This window comes from Salarias fasciatus, chromosome 16 (genome assembly GCF_902148845.1).
Source record: "Salarias fasciatus chromosome 16, fSalaFa1.1, whole genome shotgun sequence".
In the NCBI taxonomy this organism is placed as follows: Eukaryota; Metazoa; Chordata; class Actinopteri; order Blenniiformes; family Blenniidae; genus Salarias; species Salarias fasciatus.
Genome location: NC_043760.1, coordinates 30,396,791 through 30,410,076, shown reverse-complemented (window position 1 = coordinate 30,410,076; position 13,286 = coordinate 30,396,791). Strand labels below are relative to the sequence as shown.

The following is a 13,286-nucleotide window of genomic DNA, read 5'->3' as shown; positions in this document are numbered from 1 at the left end:
CACAGCCGAGTGCGCCGGGACATTTAGACAAATGACATACAGCGAGTAGCCAAATTGGTTTTCATGCAGCTGATGATAATTCATCAGAAAATGCCTGAACTTGCTCAAACCAAATCCCGTAAGTCAGCTTGAGATATCCCCCGAGTGTTGAGCAAGAGTTGCGTTACACTAATGGGCTGGGAGTGAGGTGCTTGAACTCTTTAAAGCTGCGATGGAGCTTTAAACGTCTGCATTTTTATCTTTAATTTCACACCAGAAGAGAAAAGCTGGGGAAGTGAAATAAAGCAAACAGGGTTCCAAAAAAAAAAAAAAAAAAAAAGGAGGCAATAAACAACAACTCTGGCAAAGTCTAATTTCCTTACGCTGGTGTTGAAGTATTCTTCAAATGGCTCGGCTGTTCAGTTTCTAATAACCGCTGCTGACTAATGAGTCACCAAATAAAAAGTATTTTTTTTCCAGAGATGATTGTATGGAGAGTACGATTAGCAAAGAAAACACAGAGAGGGATTTCACTGAAGAGAGATGCTTAAAATGAACATGCAGTCTGATAATTCAAGTGAAATGCGTTCAAAAGAAATCACGATTATACAACAAGCTACGACCCGAGAGCGCAAATAGAACATGTATGACGATGGCAAGTCTACACATGAGGATTTATAAAAAAGGGATTGTTGAAGTTCAAAGTAAAACTCACAGTCAGAGGCAGATTTCATCCCTCCCTGCAATAAAAATACTTCAGCTAAAGGGGGGGAACAAACTGCTCCCTGGGTATTCTCTGCAGAGAACAGAATGAGTTGACTAAAACAACAGGCCTGTATTGATGGTGCACTTATAAATTCTACAATCATACATTAAAGTGAGGGGGAAACGAAAACGAACTCATTAATATGAATAATCGGCGCCTTGCTAAGACAGCTCCAGAAAGAGATTATAATGGTTCCCAACAACAAGTTTAGCTACGCTGGATAATCAACTCTAAGTGCCAGGAACATTCTGAAATGTTATCGGTGTTTTAAGCGAGCAGCCAGGTCTGTCCTGAGCAAACCGGGCGATTAAAGCGGATGCCAACCAGGCAGAGCGCTGCTCTAACTTATGCAACCGCCATGGTTAGTAGCTTTAATTGAAGGCAGCAGTGTCTGTAATGGAAGGAATTCACATGTTAGACGAAAACCTAAGAGGTTAGTAATGCAAACTGCCGCTGCCGTCAGGGAGTCGTGCTGAAACAACGCTGAGAGGAACCCTCAGTCCTCCGCTGGCACCGCGTTCGGACTTCCTCCGGCTCCTGATCGGCGAGATTCCCCGTCACCGTCTCTGTCATGCCCCGGCCCAGCGGCCTTTCGGCGTGAAGATTTTCTGCCTCGTGTTTGGCACCCCTGCTCACGCGCACACTGCAAATCGTCAATCGGAGTGGATATGCATGTCTGGCGTTAAAAGCATGGGAACATGAACGCCTGAAAAGGGAACTTTCAGTGCACTTTTCTGGCTGTTGTGTGAATTCTTCTGTGATGGCAACATGTCACACAGGGAATACTTCTCTTTTGTTTGGGGCCTGCTCGGGTTTGCTTGACAGAAAAGAAATACCACCAGAGGTTTATTTCCCAGTGAAAGCAGCAACGAGGAGCCACAGTGCAAATAAGTGATCGGGGGGGGGGGGGGGGCAGACCTATATTTTTGTTTTTCTCCAGGAGAACTTTTACGACTATCACCTAACGACCGAAAACACGGTGACTGATTCTCTTTTTCCATTCACCATTTTCGCCGCTCTTGTTGTGTGGGTTAAGACGGCCTGCGAGAGCAGCATAACCCGTCATTTCAGAACGACCTGGGCAAACAACAAACAGATCGAGAAGAGGAGAGTGTGGTTAAAAACTGCAGTCACAACCGGAGAGAGGGAGATGAGGAAGAGTATGACAGACAAAGAGTTTTGGGAAGGAAAGAGTTGGAGGGGGCAGAGAGAGAGAGAGAGAGAAACAGAGAGAGAGAAAGAGTTTGAGAGACAGAGAGAGGGTGAGAGAGAGAGAGAGAGAGCATGAGAGCGAGATAGAGAGAGAGCGAGAGAGACAGAGAGACATATGGATGTAATTGAGGGCCGATGAACTGATGTCGTCATCTCCCAGTCAGGTTATCAGGCCTCAGGCGAAGCAGCTACAACTCACAAAACATGTCTCCCTTCTTAAAACAGACACACACACACACACACACACACACACACACACACACACACACACACACACACACACACAAGTTTGTTAAAAGTAATTATGCAAACTGCTATCTTTTTTTTTATTTAAGTTTGAAATCTGATTGGAGCTCCGGTTTTTTTTTTGTTTTTTTTTACAAGTGCGTTTGCACACACAAACTCTCTCACACACTCACACACTCTGTCCTTCCCATTAGCCTCTTTGGCATGGCTACACAATGACCTCATCTGCAATGGGCTGAACTCCAGAACAAACACACACTCTCTCTCTCTCTCTCTCTTTCTCTCTCTCTCTCTCTCTCTCACACACATACACACACACACACACACTCAGAGCAGTAGAGGCTGTACAGTCCCATATAAGGACTTGTTGATGATGTAATGGGCGCCACTGACTGTGAGTGAGACTCCGTGTGCAGAGCACTTCTCATAATGTTTGGTTTTCCGGATGGAATGTCCACATCACTGGGATCTCCGGGAAAAGGAGAGGTGAACGACAAGAAACCCTTTTTCCCTCTGAGGATTCTTTAAAAAAAGGACGCGGGCCAGCTGAGGAGAGCAGGTAGGGGCGAAAAACTGTTCGACACCAGAAAAGATGCAAGACGCGTTGAGAAACCTTGGAAAGTTTAAAATCTGATTCATAAGAAGTGCTTGGGAGCAAAGGAGGAGTCGAGCAACTCCGCAAAAAACAGAGATGGCTTTGCAAAGCTCCATGGACACCAAACAACAGGAATACAACACTTGATTGACTCTCTTCATGGACAGAGATCACGGTATTCAAGTTTTAGTCACTGCTTTGCCGTTCTTGACTATTTGTGATTCTCACATTCGAGAGTGTTAACTTCAAGTCAAGTTCTTCTCTTGCAAAGAATTTAGCACTGCCTTGCCAGACATTCAGTGGCGTATCTGAAGAGTAAGTGAGAAACACTCCGAGTATTTGGCTTTCTGTGTCCAAAAAAAAAAGAAAGAAAGAAGTACATGTTTCACAAAACATGTATTTTACATTGAACACCTAATATATTCGGCTGACATATTGATAGCAACTATTTATCAGGAAAAAAAAGACCTCACATGACGCTGTCAGAGAAATATGCCTCTAAAACTGAGAAGTCTGAAGTGATATATTAGCGAAACTAGATTTCAAAACTCTGTAAAACCCCTCTAGGCAGCCTTTGAAGAAAACAGTGAAAATGCTTGAGAGCGAGTCTTAATTCAGTGAGACACGGCACAGAATTTACAGTGTGTGAAATGCTTTTTTTTTTTTTTTTTTTTCTTAATGCCTCTGCGATGCGTAGAGGGGAAACGTGTGGAGCGACTGCACTTGTCGAAAGCAGCCAGTCTGTAATTACTTAAAGAGCAGGGGGGAATTCCTGCCTCTCCTAGCTGGAAATGGGGTGACATTTGAGGTGCACAGAAGGAGGGTGATTGGGTGCAGTGTTGAGGGCACTCAAGGGTAGAGGAACTTCTTAATTAACAAACACTCCCTGCCAAGGAACCATCTGCCATGCTAGTCAAAACATTGCACTGGATGTAGGCTGCCGAGAGAGACGCGGCGTCGGTACAGAGATACAGACACGGATCTGCATGCATTACGGCTGACGGGCACGCAAAGAACGATGTTCAAGAAATAAAGAAAGCATTTGCTGCTACAGCAGAAATCTCAGTTGGATTTTATAGGTTCTCGTGTTTAAAGTTAAGAAAATATGTACTGTAACATGAAAACACGAGAAAAAAATCCTTCGAGACAAGGACACAGTTCCATCATGGAACGTAGCCATTTTTTTCTGTTTGACATGTTTTTTTTTTTTTCTTCTTTTACAGACTGAAGCTTCTGCTTTCGAAGGAGAAAGAATACCAGGAAATAAAAGAGCAGAAAAATGAAAGAGAACTATCAGTTCTAAAACAGGAGCTGAGTCAGCTGAAGGCTTTCGCACTGCTGGTTATAAAAGAGCAACGGCGTCTGGGGCAACGGCTGGAGCAACACCGGCGTCGAGTTAGAGAACTGACTGCCATCACCGACCATATCAAAGAGGAGGTCAGCGCTGCTCGGTCCACAGTGGAAGAGGAGTTCAGATCCCCACATCTCGGGCCGCAGGGCAGCAATCAAGCTTCCGTCCTCCAGCAGGGCTGGAGCAGCATGACGGCCCCGGGCCTGCTGTCCGAGGTGGAGGTTCTGAGGAGGAGGGTGGTGGAGATGGAAGGGAAGGACGAGGAGCTCATACGCATGGCCGACCAGTGTCAGGAGCTGGACCGCAGGCTGGCCAACGAGGCCAGCCACTGCCGCAGCCTGAAGGTGGAGGTGGATGAGCTCAGCCGCAGAATCAGCGAGTTGGACAGGATCGAAGAGGCTTTAGGCAAAAGCAAACAGGACTGCAGTATTCTAAAGAGCAGCCTGGAGAGAGAGAGAGAGGCGAGCAAGGCGCTGTCTGATGAGCTTGATACTCTTAAACTCAGGGTGAGAGAGCTGGAGGCAGTCGAGGGCCAACTGGAGAAGAGTGAAATGGTGATTCGACAGGACCTGAGCAAGCTGAGATCGCTGACTGTGGCTCTGGTGGAGGAGAGAAAGAGCATGGCTGAGAGGCTTCGACAAGCCGAGGAGAAGCTCCACAGGAAGGAGGGCAAAAGAAGCGAACAAAGTAACTTGGCAACAATGACAGAGAGGCTGAGAGAGGAGAAGCAGCAAGCAGTAAAGAGCAAGACAGATTTAGAAGAAAAGATTAAGGGGATAGTTAAGGAAAGACGCGCGCTGCAAGACAGACTTGAAATAGAAGAGGAGAGAAACAGAGAGCTGCAGAGCAAAATAACCGTCATGAAGAAAAGGCTACAGGTCTTAGAGAACTGGAAAGAAAAGGAAGAGAAGTACAGCTCTATTGCAAACAGCACTGCCCATCACTGCCAGTCCGAGGACAACAAAGTTAAGGAACTGACCCAGGAGCTGGACAAACTCCGAAAGAAGCTCCAGGACAAGGAGGACCTGGAGGGTGAACTGCTGAAAGTGGAGGAAGGCTTTGAGACCCTGGAAAGACGGCTCAAGGAGGAGCAGCGGCGGTCTCGGGCTCTGACCGACGAGCTGGAGGTGGCAAAGAGAGAGCTCTCCCGGTACGAGCAGGCAGAGAAGCAGGAGGTCAACCAGGAGCACGTCCTCCTCTGCCGCCTTCAGAAGGAGCAAGTCAAGTCCAGGCTTTTAACCAGAGAGGTGGACGCCCTGAAAGAGAAACTCCAGAAACTGATGGGAACGGAGGAATCCATCTGCAGGGTGCAGATGGATCAGTCCACGCTGCAGAGAAGGCTGTCCCAGCAAGAAGCAAAGAACAAAGAGCTGGCCACAGAGATGGAGGAACTGCTGGGCGAGTTGGACCGGTACCGACGAATCAAGAACGTGACGCCCGTCGCCAACAGAGAGTTCTCAAACCCTCATCAGACCACCAAAGAGGTCCAGACCGAACCCGCTGAGAGCATTCTTCCAACCTACCGGGGCGACAGTGACAGACTGGATGAGGAACAAGGTGACGAAGACCCCAATCACAACTCCGAGGGCCTGAACAGGAGGCGCTCGCTCGTCAACAACTTCAACAGTCTGAACAGCGCAAACAACAACCTGAGCCAGTACAGCGGCCACGCGGGAATCGACATGCACCAGACGGCTAACGGAGACGTGATGACGCTAACGCACACGCCGGGGCAGCCCTTACACATCAAGGTGACGCCGCACCACATCCTCAACACGGCCACACTGGAGATCAGCAGCCCCACGGGAGACGCAGCCACATCCTACACCAGCACGGCGCTCATCCCCACCACCGGAGCCTCGCCCAAGCAGAGAATCACCATCATCCAGAACTCCGGGCCACCTGCAGGTAATCCCAAGAGCCCGTCTTCAAGCCCCGACTGCACCGGCTCCCCATCGGCCACCTCTCGGGTCCTGAGTCCAGATTCGTCGCGCTCCGTCACGCCCGACCACTGCAACTCACCCATCCAGATAGTGGCAGTGCGGACCTGCTCTCCAGAGCCCGCCGAAGTCGCAAATCAGGCCGTCTTCTGCAAGACCCCGGAGCGCCAAAACAGCTGGCAGCATCAGAAATCCAGCAGCACTGACGGCAGCCCGGGTATCATCACCACGGAGGATAATAAGATCCACATTCACCTGGGGAGCCCCTACATCCAGTCCCTGAACGGCGTGACCCACGGCGTCACGCAGCCCGTCGGGCCGTACTACGTGCGACACGAGCAAAGGACTCAAGTGCTGGCCAACGGCTGCCACGTAAAAGGCGTCGGAAAGATCACGAGTAGCATCACCATCTCCCCCGCGAGCTCGCCGGCATCACACTCCTCAAACATCACAGTCAGCGGCCTTTGCGATTAGCTGGAAACGTTTCCAGAAGTGACGCGCATCCTGCCATTAATGACCATCCAAAGCCAGATGTATTATGTAACAATGACCAAAAAAAAAAAAAAAGCTTTTCTTTCTTTTTTTTCTTGCCAGTATTCGTATATCACATGACTTCCTGACTTTAACTGTCTGTATGACCTGTGTGCCTCCGGATATGTGAGACATCATTTCCATCATGCTCTGTTCCATTATTCTTTTTTTTTTTTAATCTGTTCATTAAATACATTTTTGTTGTCAGTTATTCTCTTCCTTTCAGTTGAAGCACAAGCAAACTGGAACCAGCAGAGTCGGAGCAACTAAAAAAGCTGAACACAGTTCAGTTTTAAAAGGGAAAAAAGATGAATTGCTTTTCCTCGACATGGTTTTCTGACACAATGAAACTCTCAACGCTCGCTGTGTCTGTTCAGGCTTTACTACCTCTTCTATGATGAGGGAAAAATAAGCCTTAAATGTAATTATCAAAGCCTAACCCTGCACAGTATAACCTAATAGAAGCGGAAAACTTGTAAACATTTAAACACTTTTCTAAACAGCTTCCTACATCTATTAAACCACTTCCTTCATTTCTACTCAGCCGCTGTGAAGATATAAAAGCATTCCGCACATGTCATGTCCAGCCAGCCACCCGTCCCCGCTCACATGGGAAGGACACTTTATTTGGGTGACTTCTGACAGCTGCAGTGAGCCTCCTGCTTATATACTTGCACCGATCTCGAGTCTTTCTCCCGTTAATAAATGTATGTTTGACAAATGTACTTGAGTCAAGTTGTCTGAGTGTCACATAAATATCATTAAGCACACAGTAACGATGCTGATGTCAAGTCGGGCTGTTTAACTTTTGACCAGCCAAACTGCAATACAGAAAGTGTGTAGAAGACAGACCAATGACAATTACTGCAATTAAAAATATCCGTTTAAAGTCTGATATTTTCTGGAGGGTAAGTATGAGAAAAATATAGCAGGAATTTGGAGACAAAACTGACTTTTTTTAATTGAATATAAATACTCTTTTAATATATAGCACATTTTTACTGGTTCAGCAGTCTCAAAACACTTACACCATATCACTTGCCATACAGATACACAATTGCACACGCGCACACGACAAAGGCTCCCATAAAACATCCTCGACCTCCACTGGAATTAATCCAGTGTTCAGACTTTTACCCAGGGACCATTTCAGACGTGGTCAGAGTGAGCTGGGGAATCGAACCATGACCCTTGGGATTGGAAGCGGACCCACCACCCCATCCTGAGGTGAAGGTATAACTTCTGCAGGAACTAAACAGCACTCAGCAAGCATCAAGTCATGATCTGTGTTTCGCCATTTTCGACTCGACATTCAGCACTACCGTCATTAGACAAACATTATTTTAAGACGTAAGGCTATTTGTCATGAGTTGGTTCTGGGTACCAGACTTTTGATAGGCTGATTCATCTCGATACAGACAGGCTGACAGTAGTGTGTGTGTGTGTGTGTGTATTTGGGGGGGTTGCTTCTCATCTCCTGCAGCTGGCTGGAAGCCACCTCACTGGGTGTACGATGGTATTAACTATGATATCACCAACTGACGAGGTGAGACGAGGCGTCTTGCAGCTGTTCGGGGCAGGACGCAGCTTGATAGAACTCACGAGTGTGTTTGTCATCATTGGGAGCGTTTAGCCACCAGACACATCCGCACAGAAGTCATACAGACTCTTGTAAATCGCTGCTTCTTTCTTAAGACTTCAAAGTCGATCCCATGGTCTATCTGAGAGACGTCAGCTCTCCTTTTCTGCCTTGTCGATTTCCCGCAAGTCTTACACCGTCTCCGTCAAGCGCTGGTGTGATTTAAATACGCATAAGGATGGGATGCCAGTCCGTTTAAAGGGCCAATCTACAGAAAGACGGCGTACAAATCTCTCAGAATAAGCAGGTTTACAAAAAAATAAAATAACGCATCGAACCTGCAAAAATCTCAACACTTTTCCTCTTTCTAATCTGCATGACTGTATGAGCAGTGAAAATGAGCCACATGATCCCTGTTCACGATGCTATAACGCGACAAAAGCAAGCTCCATCAGGCTTTGGGGAAAAGTTACCATGTTTTACAGGAACAACAAATCTGAAGGAGTGAAAATGACGGTGTGAGACATCATTTGTTTCTGTCTCATTGGAATCCTCTCAGGTCACATCGGAGCCACAGGGAATCCCACAACAAAAAGATCGAGCGCTCACCGAGAAAACAGCCGTGAACAGAGGACAGAGGAATGGAAAACTGCTGATAACGCAGGTCAATGTTTCCACATACAGATTTTAATTAAGGAAATTCCCAAAACACATTCATGCACAAGCTCTAATCCTCTGAATGATTCAATGTACAGTTTAGGGGTGTAAAACATGTATTCCAGCCCACCAGAGGCTCCAATCAATCCCACAGAATTACCACATCGGCAAAGTTTAAATAAGAAACGACTACTCCCAATGTGACCACGGTGAAATTCAGGTTGTTCAAAATATCTTTAATAAAATGATTCAGTAATTGTTTAAAGGGCCAGACCAGCTGAGACTATATGCTGCACAATATATTACAGATTTCTCATCTTAATTCATTCAATCTTTACATTAGTCTAGTTTATTCTATCAAGTCACATTTTTCTGTTGTTTTATTGATTTGATTTTATTGACCAGGGAAACAGTTTGTTCTCATCACATCTCGTGGTTTGAATGACAGTAAAAGGAGTCTAGATCTGAGATAAAAGTGTCACACTGTCTGCCAAATGAAATTTACATCAAACATTTTACGAAGAAATTCAGATATGTTACAAAAAAATATCTATAGAAACTGTAAATACTTCCAACTGGTAGTTTTCTGCAACATTTAGATACACAAAGGACGGCCTCCAAAACACAGTGGTTCATTTCTATGAACACACATCGTCACGATAAAGCATGATTCAAACTGAAACGACTGAGTGAGCTGTTGCTGCAGGTAAATAATGTGCAGTCTGACCTGAAATGTCATATTTTTCCTCCGGGGATTATAAACAATCAGAGCCAATGCAAAGTAATGCACTAATCACACTCCTTACTCCCATACAATTACACACAAAGACATTTGGTGTGTGTGTGTGTGTGTGTGTGTGTGTGTGTGTGTGTGTGTGTGTGTGTGTGTGTGTAATCAGGAGAGCATTGACTATAATAAACATAAACACACCACAATGCACTGCAACACAGCCAGGCTAATCACCTTAAACAACATGACTGCCCTCTATTGGCATGCAGACTGCATCAAGTTTAGCATCAAGCAGCCGCAGGGAGACTCTCCTCTGCAGGGAGAGGAGCATATGAACAGATTAATGCCAGCAGGAGCTTCTGAGTGAGTGACAGCTCCCCGGAGAGTTCAGGTAGACGTCCAGAGCCCCAAAGACGAGGCCAGACCAACTTTAGCAGGGACATTTTCACTTCTGTGACACACGTGTTTACATACATTCAGCTAACAACAACTCGTGCTTCCCCTAGCAAAACAAACCGACCCATTCCGACGTACAACAAGGGCCAGGTAAAGCAAGAAGCACCTCTGCTTTGTGCTTCATACCTGTCGTCACGTGTTTCCAGACTGTAGCTTTAAGCAGACAACAACTTTCTAATGCTACTAGCTAGCTAGCTATCGTTAGCTTCCATCAGCTGTTGCAAACCCGACACGTTCTGTCGACGAAACAGGTCCGCACCAAACCTCTCGGACACTCCATGGAATCAGACACACGGGAGCCAAGATAAATACCTGAATTCCCCCCTTGTGTCCACCAGTCGTCGCCCAGATCGTCTCCCATCTTCCCTGATTTGGAAACCGAACGAATCCAAATATACCGCTAAGACAGCGTGGTGGGGTTGCGTTCACGAACAACACGTTTCAAACTCAGAGCAAAGGTTTAGAAACGTCAATATTTACATCGTGTGAGCTAAACTAATGATATTATTGATGATTTGTGGTACTTTAAACATGCTGTAAACATTTTGATAGAAATGTGACACATAATTTTCTAAAACTCCTCAGTTAATTTTATGAAAGGTGTTTTTACGACACCTATATTCAGACATTGAACGTATCAGTGAGGATGCTCGTCTTATAATGAAGTTTATTGAATTAAAACTGCAGGGAAGAGGATTAGGGAGAAAAAGATTAACATTTCTGACTTGTTTCTCAGAATTCTGATCTTTTAACTTTTGCTCATATTGTAATTAATCTTTTGCTGTCACTTGTTTGTTTTTCTTAATTGTGTGTGAAATATGCTTTTTGCACTATAACCTCCCTATTAGATTGGTAATAATAAACTCTGAAACTGAAAGGGCAGGCGAAAGTTAATGTCTCAATTCATAAGCATGAGAGGTTAACTGTCTTGTTCCATATATTTTTGATTTATGTTCAAATTGTTCATATTGCTTGTCACACACAATTTCTGACAGTAAAGGTATCTGAAAATAGTGACTAATCTCCCTTCAATTTCTAATTTTGCAACATGTATTTGGAACTACATTGGTGCCACCAAAAAGAAAACAGATGCTTCAAAAATCGTGATAATTGTTGAATAATTTAATCGTAGCTCCCTGAATTGTAATGGAATGGTGAGGTGCCTTAGTTGGCACACCCCTACTGTTCACTGCTTGACACAGGTCCAGGTAACTGGACCTTTCAAGAATTGTTGTGGTCCTCCATATACAGAAATATGAACTCGCAAAACTGCATGCAAATGTAATTAAAAATGACTGAAAAGGAGTAATGTGATTCTGGCTACCATAGGGACGTTTTGGCTTCAGAACAAACCCGAATTCTGATAATTTAGTAGCTCCATTTTTTTCTTTCTGGATACTGAGTTTATTTTTTGCGTGTTGACCGGGGCAGGCTGTCCATCGGGAGGTTTCCTGAACGGCCAGTGTGTTCTGGGCTGGTGGATGGGCCACAACTTTTTTTTTCTGACAATAAACATGACAGTAGCAAACACAACCGTAACTGACATTTTCTGTGGCGTTGCTGCGATCATGAACGCTTCAGATATTCATTCATTCAGTTGAATTCTGTTCATCCAGCAACAGGAATAAAGACCATACACAACACATGTCGCTTTCAGGCAGGTTGACAAATCACAACGCATGTAGCTTCTGTGAATAGCCATGAATTTTTGACCAATCAGAGTATTTGTTTATATATTGCCAGAGTCAAAACTAACCAGACTAGCACAACATGTATTAAAAGAAAGGGTTGAATCCAACACACACGCCTTGGAAATAAATATATTTCCATTTTACTCACATAGAAATACACATAGAACACATATTTTTCTCAACATGCAGTTATATTTGGTTCTTTTTTTCAGTTCTTTGTTGTCCTCCACCCTCCATTTTGTTCGATCCTCCATCAACTTGTCGAACTCCACGATGTTTCATTTCACTTTGTGCTTGTGGCCACTCTACATGGAGGGGGCAAGTGGCATCAAGGTGGTTTTTAGCTGGATCCTCGTTTTTTTCTCTTCGTGCTCCTCTTCCATGGTTTCCATGTCTTTCTCTGGCCCCCGAAGTGACGGACTCGTTGCTCCTCATTTGTTTCTTTTCCCGCTCTGGTCCAGGGTTTCCGTGTCTTTCTCTGGCCGCTGAAGGGACGGCCTCTTTTCTGCGGCCGTTGTATCTTCCCACCCTCTGGAGGAGTTTTCACACAGACTTCACAGGTGTCACAGCTGCACGAGTAAAGCCTTTCAGGACTTGGGAGGTGAACTGAGATGACGTCCTGCTCCTCTTGTTCGTCACGCTGGACGGCGAAGAGCGACTCCAGCTTCTTCTCTTGCTGGGGTTGGATGAAGTTTAGGAGGAGCTCCTCCTGCTCGTTTGACTCGTCCCGTTTGGCCTTTTTTCCGGGTGGAAGGCTGCAGTCCTCTCTGCCCGGGCTCACGGGCCGGCGCTTCCTGCGCCCAGCTGCTTCCGGAGAGCCCTGTTTTCCTCAGTCAGCTGCTGAACCTCGGCAGTCAGGGTCTCCAGCTGGACCAGGCCAGGCACTTGACTCTTTATCAACAGCCTTCTCTGGGACCTCTGTCTTTGCATCTCAGCCGTCATTTCTGCCAGTTTATCAGAAAGAACCCGCCTTTCTTGCATGTTCCGTCGTTTCTCAGCGTCCAACAGTGACTCTAGTCTGTTGATTTCTGCGATCAGCCTGCCGGTCTTTCTCTCTCTCATCTCCCTGGACTTCTCCATGGTATAGGGTGAAAATCGACCCATTTTGGATGGAGGGCGTTCTCTCGAAGTGGACATGGTTGAACTCGCTGTTGAAGCTCTTCCAGCCGCTGTACCTCGACACGCTCTCGCACGTCGAATGATACCAGCCCAGCAGGCTCACAGCAGGGCCGCCTCTGGGCCTGATGATGTCACAGCACTGTCATGACGTCACACTCGGTGTCTTCCAAATCGGAATCTGTGGACAGAGTCAAGTGTTGCCACTGCAACAAGTGGTCTTGTCAGGATACTAAAATTTTAACTCAGTTTGGATTCTAGGTAAAAATCTGAATACTAAATGCTGATTTTGATACTTTGGTGGGAAAAAAAATCGACCTTTTTAACATTGTTGAGGTCGGACCTCACACATGTATTTTGTTTGCCACTGCAATTCTTCAAGAAGATAAAAATCAGTTTTTCTTTGAGAATATGACCAAAAAGTCAGAAATTTGTAT

At 45.6% G+C, this 13,286-nt stretch overlaps 2 protein-coding genes across 4 annotated transcripts in view; one reads left to right on the top strand and one right to left on the bottom strand.

Annotated features, from left to right (window-relative positions):
• cmss1 (cms1 ribosomal small subunit homolog) overlaps positions 1 to 10,471 on the bottom strand; it is a 29,959-nt gene extending 19,488 nt beyond the window's left edge. For both annotated transcript variants that reach the window (XM_030112020.1, XM_030112022.1), the window contains exon 1: positions 10,355 to 10,471. In XM_030112020.1, coding sequence (XP_029967880.1) covers positions 10,355 to 10,403 — 49 coding nt within the window. In that variant the 5' untranslated portion in view covers positions 10,404 to 10,471. The remainder of the gene's footprint in view (positions 1 to 10,354) is intronic.
• On the top strand, positions 2,564 to 7,345 carry LOC115403188 (filamin A-interacting protein 1-like). 2 transcript variants are annotated; one of them, XM_030112017.1, is made up of 2 exons: positions 2,564 to 2,762; positions 4,022 to 7,345. In XM_030112017.1, the coding sequence occupies exon 2, from the start codon at positions 4,338 to 4,340 to the stop codon at positions 6,561 to 6,563; it is 2,226 nt and encodes a 741-aa protein (XP_029967877.1). In that variant the 5' UTR covers positions 2,564 to 2,762; positions 4,022 to 4,337; the 3' UTR covers positions 6,564 to 7,345. The 2 variants fall into 2 exon arrangements, with proteins under 2 accessions (XP_029967877.1, XP_029967878.1); XM_030112018.1 differs by lacking the exon at positions 2,564 to 2,762 and adding an exon at positions 2,842 to 2,973.
• Positions 10,472 to 13,286: the final 2,815 nt, after the last annotated feature.

What these genes read in the sequence shown, in the direction of transcription:
- LOC115403188 (XM_030112017.1), top strand. Translation starts at nt 4,338, where the DNA reads ATGACGGCCCCGGGCCTGCTGTCCGAGGTGGAGGTTCTGAGGAGGAGG.